The sequence below is a fragment of the Falco biarmicus genome, chromosome 4 (assembly GCF_023638135.1).
Source record: "Falco biarmicus isolate bFalBia1 chromosome 4, bFalBia1.pri, whole genome shotgun sequence".
Taxonomy (NCBI): Eukaryota; Metazoa; Chordata; class Aves; order Falconiformes; family Falconidae; genus Falco; species Falco biarmicus.
Genome location: NC_079291.1, coordinates 102,404,566 through 102,417,810, shown reverse-complemented (window position 1 = coordinate 102,417,810; position 13,245 = coordinate 102,404,566). Strand labels below are relative to the sequence as shown.

Below are 13,245 nucleotides of genomic sequence, written 5' to 3'. Positions count from 1 at the left end.
CACGGACACCCCCAGTCCCTGCAGGACATGCTGACGGTGTTGTTCCTGGAGCCACGGGCACAGGGTCCCCACAGCAACCCCTACCCCATATGACTTTTTGCCCAGATAGGGCTGGCGGGAGTACAATAGTATTTGTATACCTAAAAGTAGAACGATTGATCCCGCTGCTGTTTTGCAACATGTTGACAAGCAGGCAGTGCAGAATTATATAAGTCTACGTGGAGCTGGCAAGTTTGTGTTTCAATCATATGAGTGCTGTTGTGCAATGCTTCCCCTCTGCGGCCCCGGAGGAAAGCGGGTGCGTGGGGGGGCTGCCGGCGCTTCGGCAGAGGCTGCCATGCATGTGCCGAGCCCCTCAAGCACTTACGGTGGTCCTGGTCCCCACGGCTCTGAAGGCAACGGATGCAAACATTATTATCTGAGGTCTCCAGTTCAGCTTTAAAAGTCACCCACAAATGACGCAGCGGGATCCTTGCTCCTTGCCCCTCCCTGTCCACGATAAAGCACCCAGCACTTGCAGTTTGGACCTGATTCCTCAGCAGCAGGAGTCTGTCCTGGGCTCCCAGCACCCTTGGAGACTCTTTGCCCCTGGTGCATCATACGTGGGTGCAGGAGGGTTTGCAGGAGCCCTTGCAGAGGAAATCCGGGCCCCTTCTCGGTCGCCAAGTGGCAGAGCCAGCACGCTGTGCCAGGCAGAGGGAGAGGCCAGGGTGCCACCACCGTTGTGTGGGAGGTAGGTGCCTGCATCCCCACCGCTGCCTCTGCCTGCTGGCACCGCCGGTGCTGAGCACTCCGTGGCATAAAGGGCCGTTATCCCGGCACAGAGAGGAGCTGGGCTGGCGCCGGGGAGCGGGGCTCACCTGGGCAGGGCTCACCTGGGCAGGGCTAGGGCTGCAAGCAGACCCTGAGGCCGGGCAGATGTTGCAGCCGAAGCCGGGGCAGGCTGCGATGCCGGGGGCAGGCGGTGGGGAGAACGCAGCCCCATGGGATCCCGGTAATACCGAGCGATAACCCCACAAGCGAGAGGTTTGCCCCCCGCAGTGCTGCTCCCGGCTGCCCGCCCCTTGCCCGCTGCGAAGCTCACCGTGTGCCGGGAGCGGAGCCTGGCACGGAGGGGCCGCTGGCACACAGGGGCGTTGGGGACGTAACGGCGCTGGCTGGTGACATACGGGACGCGCAGGGGCGGGGGCTGCCCCGGGGCACCCGGCCGGGCTGGGACAGCTTGGGGGCGGGGGCACCGCTGTTCGGCCCGAGCGCGGCGGCCGGGTGGGCCAGCGCCGGGGGGCGCGGCGGGCAGGGGGCGGGAGCGCTGACCCCCGGGAGCCGGCAGGGAGCCGGGCGAGGCCGTGATGGGGAGGAACGGCGGGACGCGGACAGGCGGGCGCTGGGGAGTCGGCGGCGCTGAACGCACCCTGCCGGCGGTCTGTCCCCGCGGGCCCGTCCCGGGGATCTGTCCCCGGGGGTCCCTCCCCGCAGTCCGCCCGGCCCCGGGCCGCCCCGGCCCCCCGCAGGACCCCGCCGCGGCCGCCCCGGCGACGCTCCGCGGGCCGCTGGTGCCCCCTGCCGCGCGGCTCGCGCGCTCCCGGGAGGTGGCGGGGGGCGGGGCGCGGCGGGGCGGGGCCGGGCCGTCGGGACGGCGGAGGCGACGGGAGCGGCGCCGCCGCTCCGCCAGGGGGCGGTAGGGGGGCGGTAGGGGGCGGGGGGGCGCGGGGGCGCGGCGCGGCGGCGACGACGTCCCGGGGCGGGGGTCCCGGCGGGGGCGGGGCTGGGGCTGTGCCGGGCCGTGCCGGGCCGTGGCGGTCGGAGGTGCCGGTGCCGCCGCCATGTACCGGGCCCTGTACAGTTTCCGCTCGGCCGAGCCCAACTCTCTGCCCTTCGCCGCCGGCGAGACCTTCCTGCTGCTGGAGCGCAGCAACCAGCACTGGTGGCTGGTCACCCGCGCCGGCTCCGGCGAGACGGGCTACGCGCCGGCCTCCTACCTCCAGCGGCTGCAGGTGGGCCGGGCCGGGCTGCGGGGCCCGCACCGAGCGGGCTGGCGAGGGGCGGCTGTGTCGGCCGCCGGGTGCGCCGCCGGGGCTGGGGGTCCGCGGGGGCTGGGGGTCCGCCGGGCCTGGGCAGTCAGACCACCCCCGGTGCCGCTCTGCGGGGCGTGATGAGGGGGACCCTCCCCCCGGGAGCCTGCGCGACTGCCGGTGACCCCGGAGTCTCCCCGCCAGCAGCCCCGGCTGGTGCCCGCAGGTGCTGTAGCCATCTCCCGCTGGCCGCGGGGGTTTCCGTTCGCCTGGCACCCCAGGACCGAGGGGGTGACCGTCCCCCCCGCACACCGTGACACCGCCAGCACGCCTGTACCGGCCCGGGCACAGCCGCTGCGGTGGCGGCAGTTACAGCCAACACGGGTAGCGACAGAGAGCCTGAGCCCAGGTGGTGCCAGGAAGCAATTCTGGGGCTGGCCCCCACCTAACGGGAGGCGGGGGGGGGGGGGTCCGGCCATGAGCTCGGGGGAGAGGGGCTGCTCCTGCCTTGTGCAGTGCAGGGGCTGCTCAGTGGAGGCTTCTGAGGGACAGTGTGGCTTCTGAAATTAAAACAGGCCTTTCATATATGGCTAATTCGTGGGGGTCTTATATCCATTCGGGCCTTGGGGTAGCCGTGGGAACAGCATCAGTGGGTGTGTAAGTGTGTGCAAACGTGGTGAGTGTTACAAACGGCCCTTTTGGACTCTGGCTGGAGATGGTGCTGAACCCCGTTATCCCAGCGTGCTGCCGGTGCTCCTTCCCGTGCCGCCGAACCCCGGCTGAGCAGTAACGGCCGGTAAGGGAGCGCGGGTGTGTGCGGCTCCGTGCGCCTGGCATCGCCTGGGCAGCGCCTGCGTGCCGGTGGCTCTGCCAGCTGCTGGGCTCTGAGCCGGCCTGCCCGCCGGGCTGGGGCTCTCCTGCCACCAGGATGGCCTGGCGGGAGGGGACATCTTGTGCATCACTAAGCCCTTAAGCTGTTTACAGGAGCTGTTTAGTTACAGACCAAAGACCTTATTAAATGACTAGATTTTAAAATGCCACGGTGGCGTCGCTCCAGGCTGCTGCTCATGGGGCTCCTCTCTGCAGTCCCCTGCTTCATTTGCTTGTGTGGCGTGACGTCTTCCCGCTGCTGTGGGTGCGGGAGCCTTCTCCCAGGCTGCTGGGAGACAGAGCAGCCTTCCTGCATCCCTCCACCTTGCTTGCTTGTACCAGTTTTGAGACCTTACAGGAAAAGCATTTCTTCACTGACTTTACATGCATTCCTCCGGTTATCTTTTGCTGCAGCCTGCCAGGCTGACTTTTGACAGTCTGTTAGTAAGGCACTAATATTAAAGCAGCATCGCTGGTGACTTTGTGAGCCCTCTCCTCTAGTTCAGCTGTAACTTTCCTAAATGCCCCTAGACCTCTTCACAGGAAACAGAAGAGCCTTCCCATCCGCTCATCTTTTTTTGGCCATTAGATTTCCGGCACCTGTACTTGCCTAATGATGCATGAGGCAGCAGGATCTAATTTGCTGCTCTGCGGTTGTGGTAATGCTGTGTCTGTGCCTGACTTTCTACTGTTGCGTCCTGCCAGCTCCAAAGAGCTGATCTGAAGTCAAAACCTGCCTTTATTCAAGGGAGGAGGCATCTGCTCACTGAAAGCTTGTTTAAGACCGTTTGCTGAATGTCCAGGATGAGTGCAAACAATGTGTCACCCAGTTTTGGTTTAATAAGGACACCGAGACTAATTAGTGATGGCAGTTTGGGAGGCAATTAATGCTGCCCCAATCACAACAGAGGGAAACCACAGCTAATGATTAGTGTTAGCGTGCTTAGCACGGAGAGAGAGTGGCCAACAGGAGTCACCATTGTAAAAGTAAGCCTTGGGCTTTGTTAGCAGTGCAGTCAGGTTCCAGGTGAGCAATAGGCTGCACAACAGTCGCAGCCAACAGCAGCAAATCTCCCAAAAGCCGCTTGCAGCAGCACTCTGAGAGGATGCTCACAGGAGAGGCTCGGACTGCTGTTGCTACTGCCATCCGCTATTAGGAGCTTCAGCTTTATTCTGAGCTCCTCTTGATTTTCAGGTTTTTTGCTCAGCTTTCATAGATATGGAAAATTCATGCCTTGGCTTTTCTAGAGGAAGAAATAATTCCCATTTATTATTTAAAGCTTATTCTTGGGTGATGGCTTTTTATTGCAGATGTGGCAGAATTTTGTACTGAAATCCTTGTGGCTCAGTGTTGCTACTAAAAGAGGGTTAGTTTGGGGGAGCACGGAGGGGGAACAACCACACAAACACATAATGCCTCTAAGAAACAAGTTAGGGCCAAGCCAGGGCACCGGAACGTGAAGCTGATGTGAAGTTAATTTGGGTCAATTAGAAACGCCTAACTTAAGCCGATTTTGCTCCTCTGTAGTTCCCTTTGAGCTCTGTTGTGGGTTATTAAGAGTGGTTTCAAGTCAAGTGCCATTCTGGGGATAGATGCTGAAGCCATGCAGCGGCGACAAGGAAGGATGGGGCTGCGTGCTGCTGAACGGGGGTAGCTCGTGCGCCGCAGGCAGTGACCTGCTCACTGAAACGCCAGCCTCGCACACGCTGGAACCCTGGCTTGGCACACCCGCGGTGGAGGTCTCGGGTGGCAGTGCCGGTAGGCATGGTGGTAGCAAGCAGAGCCGTAACAAACTTGAGGGCTGACAGGTGCTGCTGCTGAGACAAGTGAGAACATGTACCCAGCGCTGCACCGGCCGGTAACAGCACGGCGTGTAGGATAACTGCCTCCAGCTATTGACAGAGCAAGAGGCAAACGCTAATACCTAATGCGAGGCAAATAGTGCTGCAGCGCAGCGAAGCTGTCGGCATGAGCTCCATGGCTTCTGATTGAATGGAAAGGTGCCCATCAGCATGAGGTTGGTCTTTTGTCTCCGGCTGCGTGCTGATGCTTAAGCGATGTATGAGTGGCAGAAATATGTGAAGGTTAAATTGGAGCTAAGGCTGTCCTCTGGAGCCAGCCAGTCACGGAAGGCAGGCCTTTCAAAGCTCTGTGTGGAGCTGTGAAAGACTGAATTCAGAAAGCTGCCTTAGGAGCAGGAGGTTCACTCGGTGTCAGGAAGGGACAAACGCTGAGTCCAGCAAATAATATGGGTCCTTCCTCTGGCTGAGATAGCCTGTATGTTGCTGTCATTAGGATGGGACATGTAATTTTGTAATTGTGTCTGGAGTGATTCCACCTTTGGGTGAAGGTTTGGGGCTGTGCTGCGGCACCACAAGGAGCACGAAGCAAGTGACTATCCTGGAAGATGCCAAACTACAGGTGATGCTTGGCCTGCCAGAAAAGCTTATCTGCTCTGGTCCCAGTGGTTCAGGGATCAGGGCAGGGGCTGAGGTGGTGGTTTGCTTCTGGCTTTGGGACCCGTGTAAGGGAGCAGCAGCCTGCTTGACTGGTCTTACCTTTTTTCTTGTTTGCGCTGACCCAGGCTGTATTCCCCATCGATGGAATTGTTAATATTACATGCCGAGGAGGGGAATGGCAGCCATAAAATGCTGTATTGGTAGGGGTGTGAAAATAAGTGCTAAGTTGCAGGGAGATGTTTCCTGGTGAAGTGGGAATGGTTTTGCATGCTGGCTGCTGCAAATCAGCTGCTCGGCTGTATTAAGCTGTTAGGATTTAGCTTTGAAATTACTATTAATAGCCTTTTCAAAATGACTTGAAATGTATTTGAAATAACTGAAAAAAAATGTTTGCAACATGGGTTTGGGTTCTGTGCTCTGCTGAGGCCTTTGGTAGGTCAGACTTTCACCTTGTACCTCTGGAGGAGCAGGAAGGAGGCTGTCTGTGTGGGAAGGTGTGTGTGCTGATGGCTGGGAAGCTTTGCACCGTCTGGTGAGAAAACGGACCCAGGTGAGAGTGTAACAAGCATTTTAAGGATGCCTTGGATTGCTGTTTGCTGTGGTTTTTTCTACTAGAATAAGCAGGCATGTGATAAAACTCAGGGACTGCTTTGTGCAGCCTAGCAACAACTTAAAATTCTCCTTCAGCATCACCAAGTGCAGACTACAGGTAATCCTGGCCAGGCAGGCGCAGAAACGGTGTTTCACCTCCCGAGCTGCAACGAGAGTTTTCCGAAGGAGTGGAATTTGAGTGCTCTGTGTTTGCAGGAAACCCCTTTGTGCTGTAGCATTGACACAGGCTCAGGACTGGAAGTGCTTGGTGCAAGCAAGGTAGCGCAGGAGCTGCCTGTCCATGCAGACCAGGGCTCAAAGCACAGGTCTGGCAGCTTGCACCGTTCCTGGAGCCTGGTCCAGCATCCTACGCCTGGCCCCGTGGTCCAGCCTTTCCCTGTGCCGCCGCTGCTCTTGTCGTCCCTGCTCTCAATTCGTTCAGTTCACCGGCTTGCTGGAAAACTCTTTGTTTCTAACCTGGCTGCTTTTCTGCCAGGATAGCAAATGCGTTATTTCTGTGATGGAGCAGCCTGTGCTGAGGCTGCTGCCAGTGTGGGACCGCTGGGCAAGCAGCGACCTGTGGTAGCTCAGGTACTGTCAGACCTTTCCATGCTAGTGTGGAGATGACGATGATGATGTGGAGCACAAAATCGGTTGCGTGGTGTCGGTCAAATGATCAGGTGTTCTGATAGCAAATCTCCAGTCACTGGAAAATGAGCTTTGGCAATTGTGCTTTGCTGTAAGAGTTTCTCCCTCCATCTACATAAAATCCAGCTTTAAGCAGGGTGCTCCTGACCCCTGGCAGAGTTCCTCCTGTTGCTCCAAAGCAGAAGGTGGTATTGTGCAGGCTGTTGTACAGACCATCTCCTGCAGATTTGACGGAGCTTTCAGTGGGCATCAGAGCTTAATCGCAATACTTGCAACAGATCCTGAATAAGTGCTTAGGCTAAAAATAAAGTTTTATTTTGGAGAATAAACAGCTGGTAGTGTTTTGCAGCTGAGGCTGCATTTCTCAACACATGCAAGAAAATGAAATAATGAAGCATTTTTCTCTGGGATGTTGCAGTAACAGAGATGCTATCATGTCAGAGCTGCTAATGCTTTGAGGTGAAGTTTTATTGTTGAGGCTAAATTACACAGTCAGGGGAATTATAACCATTTCTAATTACTGTAGCTGAAGACTTGAAATTTTAGCCAGAAGTTCTGCAGTCTTTCACAGATCAGAATGATTAAAGTAGAAATACACTAACGATCTTTAGCCTCTATTTTTGCTTGGCTGTGAAGAAATGTTCTTCTCACTTCTACTCTGATTAAAAATAATTAGGCTTTTTGATATCACACAAAATTTGCCTTTGTGATCTGGATGTCCATGTATGGGCAATATTGGCAGCCTGGGCTTATTGCTCCTGCAGCCGCCTAATGGCTGAGCATGGCTGGAGTGACACCGGTGGACATGTGGATGGTCCTGGTGCGTGTGCTTTGGGCTGGAAACGTTAAGCCTGTTTCAGGGTTGAACAACGTGAAGGCTGTCTTGGTCAAAAGTGAGCAAGCAGTAGAGAGACATCTTGAGAGCCCATGTCCGCTTTTGAGCGATGTGTCTGTGGCTCTGCCTTGGAGAAAGCGCAAGGTGAGGGGCCAGACTGGAAAGAAGAAACGTGCCATTTTCTTCTAGGACTTTGGAGAGGCACTTGCCCGGAGCTGATAGACACAGTCTGGTTTCCAGCTTCTCTGTGGGGTTGCAGTGTCTGCCAAGTCATTTGCACCCCTGCTTTCTAGTGCTGGCCTTGCCGTGAGCATTTTGCTGTATTGCACAAACAATTACCTGCTGTTTTTTAATCTTGCAATTTTACTGATCAAATTTGTGACTTTTTTGGGGCTGCCTGCTGTAGTTTTTTTGAATGCTTTCCACCAGGAGAAGATGGCTAGACTTCCTTCCCTGGTTTACATCTGGAAGGTGATCAACTTCTCATTGCAAAGGGAAGAACTGCCAGTTTTGAACTAGAAGCATCTGTTCAAAAAGGCTGGCAAGGTGCTGATGCTGGAGGACAGCAAATGCAGACAGACACCCTTCCTCTTGCCCCATTTGCAGGAAAAAGGCTTTAGTAATAACTGCATTGTGTATTTATTGAGCAAGATGCTTCTGTGATTAACATATGGGCATCTGGATTCTGTTCAAATCTGCCACCAGCTCGCTATGGGACTTCATGTAACTGGCTTTCTTTGCTAGACCTTGTTCCCCTGCCCATAAGTGAGGATACGGGCAAGAGGCCCCACAGGGGGGTTGTGGCTCAGCAGAATTTCTCATTAATGGTGAAATTTAATTGATGCGAACTTAAGCTTATAAACACCAGTTGGCCCACGGGAAAGTAAGTGTTGATGGCTGTCCCGCAGCATCGGTGTGTATCTCTAAAATAACGGTGCTAATCAAGTCAAGCTGGTGGATGTGCAACACAACAGGTCTGCTGGAAGGTGTCCCAGCTTCAGCCATCACTGCATTCCCATCCTCAGAAGATCAGTCTTGTGCTGTCCTCGCCTTGAGCAGGGAGGGCATCAACAGCTCAGCCTCAGCTGCACTGTCGGAGCTGAAGGGGGTCGGCAGATGTGTTTGAACATCTCTGTGCTTGCCGAGCAGCACCTGCTCTGTGTTTGCGCACCTCTGCTCATGATCCCACTCTCGTGGTTCCTTCCAGGATTTCCAGCATCCCATCAGGTGAACTCTTAGTAGGAAAAAAAATAAACAACCCCAAACAAACAGAGGAGAGGCTTGTATTGAAACCAGTAAACCAGAAAGTTCATGGAAGTTAATTAATTTTTTTTTATTTCTTTTTTTGGTGATTGTTGCTCTGTGTGAAGTACAGAGGGAGCAAGACACTGAAGAGCAGGGAGGAATTTGTGTTGCTTGTCCCTGGAGAAAAATGTGCTGGTGTTACTAGTGGTGGGAAAATAATGTGAAGAGTCCTCCTCTGTGCAAGAGAAGGGTAACCTCCTGTACACTAGGGGAGGCTTTGACAAAAGTGTTTTTGAAAAAAAAAAAGCAACACACACCTATATCATGGTTTTGACAAAAGCCTTTTTGAAAAAACCAAGCAACTATATCGTGGTCACTGGCTGACCTAAGAAGATCCTTTGCGAGATCTGGGGCATATTAATGCCTGTGGGGAAGGTCAAACCCCATGGTGTAAACCTGGTATTTACATCTGTCAGTGGCTGAAACATGGAAAACAGCTGAACCCGTCTGTTGAAGTCATTAGGAGAGCTCCGGTTCTGGAACAGAAGCAACCTCCTCTTTTTCTTCCCTTACTTATGTACGTCTGAGCTATACATAAACAAACAGAATTTTTAAGAGCATCCAAGCCTCACTCCCTCATGAACGATTTAAACTTTGTCCTTCCCGGGCAGGGTATGTGTTCAGCATATGAGCTGTCAGTCTGGGCACTGGAAAAAGAATGAATTCCAGAATGGGTTTGTAAGGAGGGAAGTGCAAGCAGCCTTAGCGTGCAACTGTAGCATTAGATAGTCTGCAAGAAAATTAGACTTCACAGATACTGACATCCTACGTAGCCAATGCTATAACCAAAATTTTACAAGCCACAGGTTCTAATAGAGCTCTGTGCGCAGAGATTTTTACATGAAAATGCATGTGCATTGCATTTCTTCCAGAGAGAAAACCTTAAATGGAGGCTTTCTTCTCTGCCACGGCAGTAACGGTTGGCTCAATTTCTTTCACTAAAGAGGTGCATTTGTGTGTGGCCTTGCGAGGGCTGGGAGCATTTGCTGTTGGACCAGGAGATCAGCCCCAGTTCACAGGCTCTTGCAGACCTGCTCTTTTTCCCAGACCTGATCCCTTTCTCACAGTGCGCACCCGGTGCCGTGCTGAGGACGGGGTAGGGCTGCCTGTGCCGGACAGCGTTTGGTGATAGCAAACGTGGTGGGGGCTGCTGCGGTGCCACTGGGGGGAAGTGCTGGTCCCGCTGGGCTGGTGACATGCTGCCACCCAGCCTGGCTGGTGCCACCTTTGCTGAGGTGCTGCGTGCAGACTGCTGTGCTAGTGGGTGCTGACTTCTGGTGGGGAAGGAGATCCTGTTTCCAGGGCCTGTCTCGCGAGTGGAGATGACAAAGCTGTGTCACGAGACCCAGGAAAAATGATTGAGCTCGATGCTGGGGCTGTTCCTGAGTGCTTCTGCTAATGGGCTGCAAGAAGCAGTTTGGTTCCTGTGCTGAGGCAGGTAGAAATGGATGGTGGCACTATTGGAGGACCCCGGGTTGTGGTTTTCCTGTGAGTTGGCATCTGGAGCTGCAGCATGCTTGTTGTATTTAGAGGAAAAATTCTCATTTGAAAAATGAGTCTGTTGAGTTCTACTGGGAATTCTTTCTGTGGACCCTGACTGCCCTCACTGCCTTTGGTCTTGAGTTGCAGCAGGAATTGTGGTGTGACCCGGTCCTGCTTCTGGAGGAGCATCACTTTGCTTCCCCAGCCAGTGGCTCATGAGTAAACTTTTGACCTTTACACGAGGGGCTTGTCAAGCCTAATTTGTCTTTTTTTTTTATCGTGTGGCAAAATATTTGATTTTTTAAAAAAAGGATTTTGAAGCTTTCATGTGAAAAGTGGAACAGAGGACACTACTCATGACTGCGTCTGTTTCTGTCTGCTCCCCTTCACCCTGCATTGCTTTCTTGCCACGGGGATGCTGAGCCCTCTTCTGGTCAAAGCTCCGTTGATGCTAACAGGGAGATAGTGTTGTCCCAAAGTCAAGACCCACCACCCTGCAGCCGGAGAGGAGAGTTACCTTCGTTTTAGCCCTTCTGTGTTCACACCCTGCAAGGCAGAGCCGTTTGCTTGGCTTGCAAGGGAACAAAGCATTAATACTTGTCCCTTTTTAGCATAAAGCTTAAGCGAGAAGGGGAAGTAAAATTTTGGCAGCGTGGGCTTTTTGGAATGGGGTGGGAAGTTCATGGGTTTGTTTTTCCTGGTTATTTGTTTGCCTGTTGAAGTTGTTAAGAAGCAGTAGTTGTCACTTCCTTCCTCCCTGGAAGCTGCATACTTCCTGATCACTGAGTTGTGGAGTCCGTGTCCTCCCTCCTGTCCATCTGGTACAGCTAAAGGGATGGTGTCACCCAGCTGCGAGTGTGGTGAGCCCGTTCCTCTGACTTGGACTGCCTTTTGTGCTAGCGAGATGTGCTTTTGGATGGGTGTCTGTGCTGTCACGCTGATGGGGTCCCATCTACACTGCTTTGGTCCCTCTTCCCTGCGCTGGCTGGGGTGGTGTGCGTGAAAGCGGGCTGTGAGATGTTGATTTTTGTGCCTGTGATCTGGAAATGCCACCGTAGGCTGATATTTTAGTTTGTTCAGCTGCTCAAGAGATTTAATTTTAAAAAAAAAATAAAAAATCAAGCTGTCATACTAAGCATGGTAGATAATTCCAGGCTGTGGGTCATTCCTTGCTAAATCACTGGCTCCAAATTCAGATTAGATCTCTTCTAATTAATAGCTATTATTTCTTGGATTTTTTTCTGGTACAAGTGGAGACAATGCCTTGTAGTATGGAAACCCGAGGGCAGGCCCCAGCTCCAAACCTGCTATTATATTGAATAAAAACAAAGGGATAACAGAGAAGATGAGGCAATAGCTGCAAAAATAGACCCTCGCCCACAAGGAGGAGGGTATCACCTAGAAGCTGGGATGATGCCTTGATGAAAAGGTCTTGAATGCCTTGTCCATGAGGTTTGTGCCAGGGGCGGTACCTCCACAACTGCTGATGTGGTTGGGGTGTCATCTCCCACTGTTCCTGCTCCAGCTCCACTGCCCTCAAGCTCGCTGGCTGGGGGAGGCTGAGCTCAGCCTCTGAGTTGCATCCTCCTTCTCTGGAGGTGGGAAGAAAGCCTTGATGGACCACACAGGCAACTTTCACCCCTCGCATGTGGAAGGTGGAAATGGTGATGGACACATTGTCAGGGTGGAGGGCTTTCCATCGGTCGAGTTCAGTGCAGTGTGCTGTGACGGCTGTACAGGGAATGTGAAAGCTCCTGTAAAACCAGATGGCTGCCTAATGAGATCAAGTTGAAGCTCCCCACCAAGCAGACAAACGCAATCTTCCGTGGCCTCTCAGTCTGATGTGGTGACAATTCCTTTTTGTGTAAACTGGGTGAATTCTGTGATTTTCAGGCTGCTTGAAGATACCCTTTTGCCCTCTTCGCCTGAGGAAAGGATATGTGTTTGCAGGCGGATGGAGGGGGTACCATGGTTTGAACATCGAATGTGCTGTGCCCAGGTCATAATTGATCCCAACTGACATGCCAGAAGGCAGGTCCACGGTCCCTTTCCCTCTGTGTCTGGGCTTGGCTGTCCCTGATGAATATTTGGGGAGAAGCTAAAGTATCAGGGCAGCCCATGTTTTTAAGCGTGTAAAAAGAATAATTGTGTGAAAACCCAGTACCTCAAGAATAGTGATCATAAAAATTCATTACCTACTTAGTGCAGAGGCTTAGGGATTTGAGCCTGGCCGAATCAAAGTGTTTGTAGCTGAAGACTTTTTCCATTTGACATCAAAAAAGCAATGTCCCCTGAAGTGCTGGGTTCTAAGTAATGAAGATTTTGTCTGCCCCAGAATCACCTTTATTGACTTCAACTGAAAAATGCACCCCCTTTAATTTGTTTTTTGAATTGATTTCATGTGTCTGTCTGTCTTTAGCTTGATGAGAAGACGTAGCAGCAGCATTGAAATAATAGTGCAGTTATTACCAAGGGCCTGTACACTAGAATTCTTTGCATCAGGGATGGAAAGAAACTCTTCCAGCATCTGGTTTTGGGAAGCATCATCTTGTCTGTGGTCTCGGGCTTCCTTAAAAGCATTGTCCAGTGATATGGGCTGGATCTGAGACACATGAACAGATGTGACCTGGCTGTATTATTGAGCTGTCATGCACAAGCTTAAGGTCTCAAAATGATGTCGAGCTGTGGTGACTTTAAAAGCTTTTAAACACTATTAGTATACTATAAATGGCTGGGCAAAAAAGTTCTCCCAACAAAACTGCTGTTGGCAATGTTTGGTCTCATGTGACTCTTCAGATGTGGAGGACCATGTAGGAGGAGCAACCCCACGCAGCAGCACGGGCTGGGGCTGACTTGCTGGGGGGCAGCTCTGCAGAGAAGGACCTGGGAGCTCTGGTGGGCAGCAGGTCGCCCATGGGCCAGCAGCGTGGCCTTGGGGGCAAGAGGGCCAGCGGGACCCTGGGGTGCATTGGGAGGAGCATGGCCAGCAGGTCGAGGGGGGTTATTGTCCCCCTCTGCTCTGCCCTGGTGAGGCTGTGTTTG

The 13,245-nt window shown here is 53.4% G+C and overlaps 1 protein-coding gene across 3 annotated transcripts in view; it reads left to right on the top strand.

Annotated features, from left to right (window-relative positions):
- The first annotated feature begins 338 nt into the window (after positions 1 to 338).
- NCKIPSD (NCK interacting protein with SH3 domain) overlaps positions 339 to 13,245 on the top strand; it is a 54,097-nt gene continuing 41,190 nt past the window's right edge. The window contains exon 1 of one of the 3 annotated variants that reach the window (XM_056335123.1): positions 339 to 733. Coding sequence is in view for 1 of the 3 variants with exons in the window: in XM_056335120.1 (XP_056191095.1) it covers positions 1,824 to 1,994 (171 nt within the window). In the remaining 2 variants the exon portion in view is untranslated. Of the gene's footprint in view, positions 734 to 1,766; positions 1,995 to 10,427; positions 11,064 to 13,245 lie in introns of those variants that run through there. The other 2 variants (XM_056335120.1, XM_056335124.1) reach the window with 2 other exon arrangements.